At 50.8% G+C, this 11,860-nt stretch overlaps 1 protein-coding gene across 1 annotated transcript in view; it reads left to right on the forward strand.

Annotated features, from left to right (window-relative positions):
* Positions 1–10,194, forward strand: part of Doc2b (double C2 domain beta) — a 28,325-nt gene extending 18,131 nt beyond the window's left edge. Inside the window, exons 6-9 of the mRNA XM_076870017.1 lie at positions 1,344–1,501; positions 5,000–5,081; positions 5,954–6,050; positions 6,510–10,194. Of these exons, the coding sequence (XP_076726132.1) occupies positions 1,344–1,501; positions 5,000–5,081; positions 5,954–6,050; positions 6,510–6,646 (474 nt within the window). The 3' untranslated portion in view covers positions 6,647–10,194. The remainder of the gene's footprint in view (positions 1–1,343; positions 1,502–4,999; positions 5,082–5,953; positions 6,051–6,509) is intronic.
* The last annotated feature ends 1,666 nt before the right edge of the window (positions 10,195–11,860 follow it).

The following is an 11,860-nucleotide window of genomic DNA, read 5'->3' on the forward strand; positions in this document are numbered from 1 at the left end:
TGATCAAGTTTTATTCCCTTGTCACCTTCTCTCCCACTCACAGACGTTCGTGTGATGGATCTGACCTTTTCTATTTTATTATTAGTCACTAAGCACAGGTAACCCAGTTTTTCCAGATGATCTGCATCATTAAGGAGGGTTCTGTGGTCTCCCGCAGCAGCTGTGCACCCTCCTGAGTTCTGATCATGCGCATCAGCGACTGTGTGGGCGTGGACATGTGTGCATGTGTGAATTGTGTGTAACCGTGTGTCTGTGTGGATGTTCGCAAGTGCCTGTGTGTGTGTGCACACATAGATGCACAAGCACGTGTGTGTGTGTGTGTGTGTGTGTGTGTGTGTGTGTGCGCGCGCGCGCCCCAGGCTTGGTCCAGGCCTTGCTGAGTCTTGCTTGAATTTTCTACAAGCTTTTTTGAGCAGTTTGGGGTCACACAGTGGCCACTGGACAGCAGTTGGGATAACCCCTGTCTAAGTAAAGATGCACGTTGAATGTGCATTTTAGATTTTACCGTGTGTATACGTTCTTTGTTCTAAGTAAATACGGAACCAGATCCAATCTATTGGTCTTCATATGAAACAATCCAAATATAATATCCCGTGCCTGAAAAAAGAATAGCAGAAAATGTCTCTGTTCATAGGTACCAATTCATTTTCACATGTCACACCAACGCCCTCCATCCCTATGACAGTTAAATCTCACTCAGTCTGAGCCATTGGTACCAACGGCCTGAGTGCTGGGTTGAGAAGTCTCAGCTCTGAGAAGGTTTGGCCATGGACCCGTGGGAACTGCTGCTTCTGTCTACAGAGCACAGTTCTGAGCACAGGCCAAGCTTGCAGGATAGGAGCCAGGCAGAGCCCTGAGAAAGGCCTCTGGGGCACGTAGGGCTCAGCTGGTGGGCAGAGGGCAGAAGAGAGGCAGTTCCTGGTGAGCAGCAGAGGGGAAGAAATGCACAGTCTCGTCTTGGGGATAAGAAATGGAGAAGCCGGTAGGGGTGGGCAGATGAGATGGAGAACCAGGAAGGTTGGGTCTGACCCCAGAGACAGGCACGGGCACTGCTGAGGTCCCCCAGCACCCTGAGAGGCTGCAGGAAGCAGCCCAGGTCTTCTAAGGTCAGGAGACCCCTTGGTTTTCTAGCCAGCTTCCTGTGGCCTGGACAGACCCTTTGGCTTTTCTCTAAGACCCTTCGGGAGGGGAGAGATGAGCAGAAAGCCAGAGAGGACAGGGCTGTGACCACTTGGCAGCACCCCTGCAGGTGGACAGACGGAGGAAGTGAGGGGCCCCGGATGGCCTCAGTGGCAGGGGGTGGGAGCCGGCAAGGACAGCCCAATGACTTCCCTGACCAACAGGTGGACAAGACGGAGGACAAGTCCCTGGAGGAGCGAGGCCGCATCCTCATCTCCCTTAAGTACAGCTCGCAGAAGCAGGGCCTGCTGGTGGGCATCGTGCGCTGTGCACACCTGGCCGCCATGGACGCCAACGGCTACTCAGACCCCTATGTGAAAACGTGAGTGTGCGGCGGTGGCCTCCTTCCCCTCTTCGTCCCAGCTGTGGCCCAGCATGCGGCACCTGGGGAGCCCCGAAGGGCAGTGGGTACTGCTGCATCTGTCTACAGGGCCGGGTCGTCCTGTGTGCTCCTTTGACAACTTGGGAGGTGAGTGTGGCCAGCCCGTTTTACAGGTGGAGAAACTGAGGCCCAGAAAAGCTGGAGTGGCTTCCCAGGATCCCACGGAGAAGAGTTATCTCCTAATGCCATAGTCAGGCCTCTCTTGTGACTCTGGGGCCCAGAGTCATGAGCAGGTTGGCGACCACCTTCACTGCTTGGGGCTCTTCACAAACAGAGACTGTAGTCTGAGTTCTTAGGCAGGCTGTCCTGAAAGGAGGTGAGGGTGCCCCGGGGCAAATAGGGGACACTGAGGAGGCCCAGGAACTGAGGCCATGGGCACAGCTTGGCCCCACAGGGAGATCAGCGCTTCTCTTGGCACAGCCCTGGGACACCATGCCCATTGGCCACTGTCAGATATCTGTCACTTTTTAAATCATGTCAAAAATGATGCAGCCTTTTTAGAGAGCAGCTGGAAGTTCCTCAAAAGTTAAGCCCAGAGCTGCCACGTGACCCAGAAGTTTCCCTTCTAGGTTTACACCAGAGAGCAGGGAAAACACGCCACACAGAACCGTGTCTATGAATATTCATAATGGCATTATTCATAATAGCTAAAAGTAGAAATACCCCAAATGTCCCCATCTACTGATGAACAGATAAATAAAATGTGGTTTTAGCCATACAATGGAATACTACTCTGCCGCTGAAAGTAATAAAGTACAAGTTGAACATCCCTAATCCAAAAATCAGAAATCCAAAATTTGCCAGATGTGGTGACACACACCTGTAATCCCAGCAACTGGGGTGGCTGAGGCAGGAGGATGGCAAGTTCGAGGCCAGGCTCAGCAACTTAGTGAGGCCCTTAGCAATTTAGTGAGACCCTGTCTCAAAATAAAAAGAAGGTCTGGGATTGTGGCTCAGCGGTAGAGCGCTCACCTTGCACGGGCGGGACCCAGGTTTGATCCTCAGCACCACATTTAAAAAAAAAAAAAATATATATATATATATATATAGGCATTGTGTTGTGTCCATCTACACCTAAAAAATAAATATTAAAAAAGAAAAAGGTTTGAGGATACAACTCAGTGGTTAAACACACCCAGATTCAATCCCCAGTAACCTCCATCCAAAAAAAAAAAAGTGCCAAAATCTGAAATTTTTATTAATTAAGTATTAATATGGCACTACAGATAGCCCACATGATGTGGATTACAGTCAAATACAGTCAGATATTGTATAAAATTACCTTCAGGCTACATATATAATAAGGAATCTATGAAATATAAATAAATTTTGTGTTTAAACTTGGATCCCATCCTCAAGATATCTCATTATGTATATATAGATATTTCAAAGTCTAATAAAAATACAAAACACCCTGTTCCAAGCATTCTGAATAATAGTCAACCTGTGCTGTAAAGTCCTACAATGTGGACAGGACTTGACGACACTGTGCTAAATTGAAGAAGGCAGACAGAAAAGGTCACAAACTGCATAATTCCACTTACCTGGAAGTCCAGAATAGGCAAATACGAACAAGTAGAAAGCAGGTGAGCAACCTGGGCCCCCTGTAACCCCAGCCAGCAACTCAGGAAGGAGGATTGTAAGTTCGAGGCCAGCCTCTACAACTTAGTGAAACTCTGTCTCAAAATAAAAAGGACTGGGGCTGGGGATGTGGCTCAAGCGGCAGCGCGCTCGCCTGGCATGCGTGCGGCCCGGGTTCGATCCTCAGCACCACATACAAACAAAGACGTTGTGTCCGCCAATAACTAAAAAATAAATATTAAAATTCTCAAAAAATAAATAAATAAAAAGGACCGAGGATATGGCTCAGTGGTAAAATGTCCCTGGGTTCAATTCCCAGTACCAACAAAGGAATAAAGAAGAGCAGAGTTCCCCAGGGCCGTGGTCAGGGAAGTCAGAATGAAATGGGGAGCAACTGTAGAAGGCACTGGGCTTCTCTTAGGGGTGATGCAAATGTTCAACAAGTGCTTGTGATGGTTGTGCATTTCTTGAATATACTAAGATATACCATTGGTTGTAGACTTTTAAAGGGTGCATTCTTCAGTATGTGAATTATATTTCAATAAAGCATTGATTGATTGGGATTAAGCAATTTGATCACCCATAGCTCTAGGAGCAGAGCTCATACATAGAAGGGAACAGCTACATTGTTGAAAAAGCTCAGGCTCCCAGAAAATGGGTACTGAGCACTACCACTTGAAAACCAGCGAATTGGGCCCCGGCCTCAAAAAAAAAAAAAAAAAAAAAGCAGAACAATGTATTCGGGTGGATTAGAGACCTCAGTGTGAGAGGAAACTGCAATTGTTAGAAGACCACCAGAAGACTTTTTTGGTATCAAAAATGGAACCCAGGGGGGCTAACCACTGAGCCACATCCCAGATCTTTTTATATTTTATTTAGAGACAGGGTCTCGCTAAATTGCTTAGGACTTCGCTAAATTGCCAAGGCTGGATTTGAACCCTCCATCCTCCTGCCTCAGCCTCCCAAGCTGCTAAGAGCATGCCCCACCTGGCCCGGCCCAGCAGGCTGTCTTTATGACATTGGAGAGAAAGTTGGCAATGTCCAAGATAATTGGAAAATGTGTGTTCCTGTTGGCCACCTTATCTTCCTTCCAGGTTTCTGTCCTGGACATCCACGTGCAGGTGGAAAGCTGTTTGTGACACAGTCATTTGCAATAGCCACGAACTAGAAATAGCCAAACCTTTGTCAGCAGAATAGATTAATAGAATGTTCCCGGTGAGCAAAACGAAGTGCCGTGCTGTTGAAATGAACAGATTGGTGCTAGATGAATCAACGCGGTCAGCTGCCCAAAACACGCTGAGCCAAAAGCCAACCACACAACTGTGCACGCGACGCGGCACTGTTTATGTAGTTGGCTCTCCATATCCGTGGGTTCCGCATCTGTGGATCGAAAATGCTATTTGAAGGAAAAACTACAACCCCCTGGGCTTCTTTACCTAGCACTTTCCCTTAAGCAATAGGGTGTAGTAATTTTTTTTTTCTTGTGGGGTTAGGGATCGAACCCAGACCCTTGTGCACGCAAGGCAAGCACTCTACCAACTCTCTATCCCCAGCCCAGTGTGCAACACCTCTTTACACTGCATTAGGTATTGTAAGGAATCAACAAATGACAGAGTACAGAGAGGGTGTGCATGGCTGGTGTGCAAATACTAGGGTGTTTTTTTTTTTTTATCATCTATCTACCTACCTACCTACCTATCTATCTATTTATGAGTGTTTGGAATTAAACCCGGGTGCTCTACCAAGGGGTCCGGTGATCCCTCTCCAGGGACAAAAAGCTCTGCCAAACCCTACTGGCTTGATCTGCATCCCACGGCCCCTCCCCATCTCCTATCCTTCCCTTGGTTATAATTCCAGATACCTGAAGCCAGATGTGGACAAGAAGTCCAAACACAAGACAGCCGTGAAGAAGAAGACCCTGAACCCAGAGTTCAATGAGGTACGAGGGCCTGCTGGAACCTCAGGAAGGGCACCCCTCTCCTGGGGTGGGTGGGCCCGAAGGGGCTGGGTTCTCAAAAAGCCACAGCAGGAGCCGGAGAGTGGTGGGAGAAGGAGGGTGGAAGCCCCAGATGTGGGAGGGCGGGTAAAGCGCCCACTGGCCGGGCTGCACCCGGACACAGTGACGCACATGTGGAATTGCTGGAAACCTCTTCAGAGGATTCAACTGATGGAACTGCGGCCATGTTGGATGTAGGGGTGGAAAGAGGGAAGCTTTGAGGGGACTCCTGGGTTCCTAGCTAGGAGACAGGTGCGGGGAGAGGGATATGAAGAAGACCGGGAGAAGCTTTGGGTGGGGCATGAGGATTCAAGATGCCCTATGACATTGGTTGGGGCGGGGGGGATACCCGGTGGATAACTAGGTCCTCAGCACAGGGGGTGGGTACAACTGGTGACAAATCCAAGGGGGTCCCCCACCAGTGAGAGGCATCAAAGAGTAGAGGCCCTCGGGCAGAGCCTGAGCCATACCGGGGATTCAGGGCAGGCAGAAGAGGCTGAGGAGCTGCTTCCAGAGAGGAGGGGATACCAGATTTGGAAGGTCCCAAAAGCTAGCAGGAACCTTTGAGAATGTTCCTCAAAGGCAGGCCTGGTCAGCAAGGCCAGCCTGGGTAAAGTCAAAAATGATAAGGACTCCTTCTGTGCACTGAGGTGGGGTCAGGGGGCCTGTAGGCATCTGGGGAGAAGAGCTTCAGGAACCGAGGAGCAGGTGGGCGCACCCTCAACCCTCCTGCTCCCTCCTCCATGCCCTTACCCCATCCCAAACCCTTCCTGGCCATGTGGCCTTGGCCCTGACACCCCCCTTCTGGCCAGCAGGAGTTCTGTTATGAGATTAAGCATGGGGACCTGGCCAAAAAGACTCTGGAGGTCACCGTTTGGGATTATGACATTGGAAAATCCAACGATTTCATTGGTAAGAAGAGGGTGCGATGGGAATGTTGTTGAGTCAATTGCTCGTCCTGGGTTTGGACAATGGCAGTGGCTCTGAATCAGGCCACAACCCCTCCTCACTGGCCTCTGGAGAAAGCTGGGGCTGTGGACCACTTGTCCCCAATGTACGGAGCCTCAGATATTATTCAGCCTGTCCCCAGAGAACAGGCGACAGGCCCAGAGAGGGAAAGAGCCCTGGGAGGGCCACAGAGCAGTCTGTGAGGGAGCTGGGACAATGCTGGTCAGCAGCTGAGGGTGGATTGTGAGTCCACATGGCCCCTGGGCTCCTGGTGGCTATGACAACTGTGCACAGTGCCCTTCTCTCCCTTTTCTGGTCCCCATTCCTTGCCCCTCAGAGCACAGAATCTGGAAGGGAACCCAAGGGCCCCCAGGGAGTCAGGTGATCACCGAGTCCCTGGCTGCCCCTCTGACCCCCCTGCAGGCGGTGTGGTTCTAGGCATCAATGCCAAGGGCGAGCGCCTGAAGCACTGGTTTGACTGCCTGAAGAACAAGGACAAGCGGATCGAGCGCTGGCACACGCTCACCAACGAACTCCCGGGGGCAGTGCTCAGCGACTGACTGCCCCTCCTGCTGCCATCTGCCCCTGCCACCTGGGCCCCACACAGGCCTGGCCCTGGGCTTCCTCACATGCCACCAAGGGCTGTGGCTCCCACACTGGGCAAGATCCAGGATGCCTGCTTGGACACACGGCCACTACAGCCCCGACTTGGAGGACACAGAAGGAGCACCTAGCCACTCCGCGGGGCAGGGAGGACGGACCCTGGAGACCAGGGAGGACTGGGCCTGCTTTCAGCCCCCTGGGGCCCTGGAGGGCTGGCGGTGGGAGAAGGCCTGGGCCTCAGCACCTGCTAGGGCTAGGGGACAGGGCCACCCAGGGGCGAGGGTCCTTCAGAGGTCAACAGTAAGGCACAGGCTGAGAGTGCAGAGCTGAGGGGCACTCTAAGCAGAGCCAAAGAGAGCAGAGGAGGGAGGTTTCCACCACATCCGTTCCTCTCCAGCCTCAAGGGGCAGGTGGAGGTAGTCCGTGAGCAGAGTCCCAGAGACTCCCAGAATGAACAGGGGCACATTGGCAGGTGCTTCACCCACTGGTCTATAAGCTGCTGGGGGTGAGACGTGAGGCCTGTCTTCCAGGAGCTCCCCCGTCTAGTCAGGGAGCTGGACACAAACCATTACAACAGAGGGTTAAGGAATGCCAAGACCGGCCCAGCCTGTGCACAAGTGCGGTTGACACTGCCAGCGGCTGCAGGGAGGGGCAGGGCGGGCTTCCTGGAGGAGGCGGTGCCTCAGCAAGGCCTTTAAGGGTGAGTGGGCCTTTTGAGGCAGAATGAACAGCCGTCCAGGCACAGGGAGTGATTTGCAAAGGCTGGGAGAGGAGTAGAAGGTGATGGGACCAGGGAGCCGTGTGGACCCGGGGGTTTGGTAGTTGGGCAGGAGCTGGGCTTATGGCAGGTGGTGGTAAGTGGCGGAAGCACCATGATGTTGGCTCAGAGTGGTGTCCAGTCCTCAGACCCAGCTCTCCCACCCTGATCTCTTCTCCCAAGGGACCTCAAAGATGGACCCTGCCCCTGGTTCTTTCCACCATGGGTCCAGTTAGCCACAGAGGAGAAGAGGGTCCCTCACACATAAAAAGAAGCAACATTCCTCCTGTCCTCTTCCCTCTCCCCTCCCTGCTGGGTTCAAGCTGGGTCTTGGGGCCCCTCATGGTTGCTCATGATATCCCCGGTCCTACCATAGCAATGATGTCCCTTTCAAGGGTACTTTGTGTAGGCCTATGGGACTGGCTCTGTCCTCCAGGAGCTGAGAGACTGTGCAAGTCTTATTCTCCAAGAAGGGGTTTAAGAGCATCTCAATCCTGGGGTCTTCGGGAATGCTGGATAAACAAATGCAAAGCCAAGGAGTCACAAAGCCCACTGTGTTCAACCCATCAGTGCATAATGGGTCACGAAGGCCCAGAGAGGGAAGGTAACCTGCCCAAGGACTTGCAGCCCTAGCATATCTGGAACCGGGACTTATGTCCCTCATCCCACTCCAACCCAGAACTCTGAACACCACATTTCAGGGAAAGTAGGGAGCAAAGTACACGTGGTAGGGGCCGCCAGCTGCCATCGCAGGGATTGCCCCTGTCTGCTGCTCACCCACACAGCTGCCAGGGCTCCCAGGAAGGAGGGCTGGACCTTGTGCTGCAGACACAAAGCACATCACCCATCCAAGGTTCAGAGGGGTGATTCAAGTCCAAGTGCCCCTCAGTCCTTTCCCAGTCACCAGGGAAGACAGAACTCCAGCCTCCCTCTCCCCACAGTATCTGACCACCCTTGTTGCTCAAGGAGACTTGGTTTCCCCATCTTAGGGGTCAGCAAACATTGTCCCTAATGAAATTTCACAACCCTATAAGATGGGTGGAGTGGTCACCACCATTTTATAGATAAAATAGGTGCAGAGAAGTTGAATGGTTTGCCAAGGCCACGTAGTTGGGAGGAGGTACACTAGGAGGCAAACACAGACTCTTTGATGGATTGGGGGTCAGGACTCCCCAGAGGTCCTTCTCTCCTGGGATGTTGGGGATTCAGTAAAATCTGGTGCCACCTCACCCTCTAGTTGGCTTTGAAACCATATGTGCCACTTAGGGCTCTATCTACCAAAGCCCACACCCCTGCCCTGGAATTCACCTGCCCCCTTGGCCTCTGAGTCTGTGATCAAGGGGAAAAAGGCAAGGAAGGAGACTCTGTGGGGCCTAAGGTGAGAAATGGCCTAGTTTTAAGGGACCTTTGTCTAATTGAGCTGAGTATCTTAGCTTAGAGCCTCAGCAACCTGAGAAGAGGTGGAAGAGCTAGAAGAGGCTTTGAGTCCCACCCGGTATGACTTCCTCATTGGACACATGGGAACTGAGGCCAGCAAGGGGAAGGAAATCAGCTGAAACACACCAGGATTGCTGGCACCCAAGCCAGGGCCCACCACTGCCACAGGCTCTGCTCCTGAAAGATTAGTTGTTGATCATAGGAACAGTCAGGCTAGGAGGCGGGACTTCTGGCCAGCCAGCTCAGGTGCAAGATGGGGCGCAGGTAGGAGGGCTCTAGGAAGTGACAGAACCTTGTCCAGGATCCTGGCGCTGTTCTAAACCCAGGCACAAGAAAAAGCACTTTCAGAAGCTGCAGAATTGGCTCTGCCTTTGACCCCGAATGGGCGTCTTTTCCCTAATTCATCAACCCTACAAAGATAAGAAATCTAATGCCCCCCCCCAAAAAAAAATCATCCCGAGGTTAGGTGTCACTCACCGGGGGTCTCCCGAAGCGCTGTGTCCACCTCGCGCCCTGGTCTCCGCCCCGCCCACCACCACCACTAGCCAATCCCCGATGGGCCCGTCTTCCAACCGTGAGGCGGTAACCTCCTGACCTCTAGTGGCGAAAGCGAGGAACTGCACCTCCCCGGCCCGCCCGCCCGCCGAGCCCGGGCCGTGCATGTCCTGCCCTTTGTTCATTTTCAAACCGAGTGAACCTCCCAATGCATGGACTCTGGCTGTCGTCGACGCAGACTGTCGTGCACTGCTTCACACCGTTTTGCTACCAAGTGTCGGCTGCAGAAACTGTCCTCAAACTGCAGCCCCACAATTTTTGTACTTTCGTCTGACCTACCCAAAGGTGTCCTTTTTAAGTCTTATTTGTTGATATTTATAATGACATATAATCCAAAGTAAATGGAACGTCGAATTGCGATCATATTGACTTAGGAGATTCTCATTTTAACAGATTTGGCGGAATGAGGGGGGAAAGTAACGAACTTAGCACACTGTCTCATTTACTCTTCACCAATAATCCATTTGAGGCGGTGGCCCAAGTTCCTGATGGGGAAACTGAGGCTCAGAGTACTTAAAATATGTGTGCAAATCACATAGCTGGTCAATGACAAAAACCAGGATTCCAGGACCACAGAATGTGACGTTTCTATCCAGTCATTCATCGAGATAATCGACAAGCAGCAAAAACAATAATGATATATGAGAAAGCAAAAAGAAAAAAAAGATGAGTCTAAAGGAATCAGGTTGGAGGGGAGATTGTGCTGAAGTAGGGAGGTCAGGTGGGCCTCCAGAGACTTTTGAGCTGAGACTTGGAAGAGGAGAAAGAGCTGTGGGAATACCTGGAGAAGTGTGTTCCAGGTGGAGAGAATCCCCAGGACCTCTGGAGGCAAGAGGAGGGCTTGGCCAGTGTGACCAGAGTAGGACAGGACAAGAGAAGATGACAGATGAGAGCAGAAGGGACAGGGACAGGGGGGAATGGGGTGGGGTCTCATAGGATATTAAAAAGACTGGTTTTCACTCTGAGATGAGGACTGTCTTCATTTCTAACTGACTACCTGTAGAGATCGAAAGACTGCCTAGTAGAAATTAAACCTGTAATCTGGGGCAGATAATCAGGCCCAGTGTCCAGAGCAGTGGTGGCTGGGTTCTAACCAGGTGCTGCTACCAGTGACTTCGATGGAGGTTCTGGCTGCCAGCCTCCCTTAGCAACCACCTGTGGGCTCGCTCAATTTTCCAGGCCTCTAGCCCATTCTCTGAACTGCCTGATACCCTTCCAGTGCAATTTCTTTTCTACCTGTGTTAACCAGAATGAGATCTTGTTCTTTGTAACAATGGACCCTGCCTGGTGCTCTGATGTAATCTGGACATGTAGGTCTTAACTCTCATATCATCGCTTCATGAGGCCTGCGCTCAACAAACCTAGTCATGTTCTCCCTGTCTCCCTGCTTTCTTTTCGTCATGGTCTTTATCATCAAATTCATATCCTCACTCACCTTGATTTTATGGTGAGACAGGGTCTCACCAAATTGCTGAGTCTGGCCTCAATTTTGATCCTTCTGCCTACAGCCTCCAGAGTTGCTGGGATTTATAGACATTTGCCACTGTGCCAGGCATGTACTCTTTTTAAAAATAGCTTTATTGACATATACTTGATTTAGTTAATATGCACAATATGATGACTTTGGACATAGGCAAACCAGGCATGATAATGTTACCCCAGTCACAGAAACGGATGTAGCCAACCTATCCCAAAGTTTCCTTGTGTCCCTTTGGATTGTGATTATGGACATAACATGCGAAGTATTCTTTTAACCAATTTTGAAACACATCATACAGTATTGGTAATTATAGGCGCTGTGTCACACGACAGACCTCTAGAATTCATCCACCCAGCAAAACTGAAATTTTTACCTGTTGAACCATTTCCCATTTTCTCCACCTCCAGCCTCTGACAACCACTATTGTATTCTTTACATCTATAAATTTGGGTCCCCTCACACACAGCCCCCCACCAGAACTGGGGATTAAACACATGAGCAAACTACCACTGAGCTACATCTCTAGTATTTTTAATTTTGAGACAGGGTCTTGCTAAGTTGCCTAAGCTAGCCTCAAGCTTGTAATCCTCCTGCCTCTGTCCTCCACCCCCACCCAAGTAGCTGGGATTGCAGGCAGAAGCTCTCATCTGCCTCACTTTGACTATTTTTGATACTTCATATACATGGAACCATGTAGTATTGGTCCTGTGACTGATTTATTGCACGTAGCATAATATCCTCCAGTCCATCCATGTTGTTGCAAACAGCAAGATTTCCTTCTTTTGGGGCTGGAGTTGTGGCTCAGTGGTAGAGCACTTGCCTAGCACGTGTGAGGCAATGGGTTCGATTCTCAGCACCACATTAAAAAATAAAAAATAAAGATATCATGTCCATGTACAGCTAAAAATATTTTTTAAAAAAACCAGAAAACCTTTATTAAAA

This window comes from Callospermophilus lateralis, chromosome 11 (genome assembly GCF_048772815.1).
Source record: "Callospermophilus lateralis isolate mCalLat2 chromosome 11, mCalLat2.hap1, whole genome shotgun sequence".
Taxonomy (NCBI): domain Eukaryota; kingdom Metazoa; phylum Chordata; class Mammalia; order Rodentia; family Sciuridae; genus Callospermophilus; species Callospermophilus lateralis.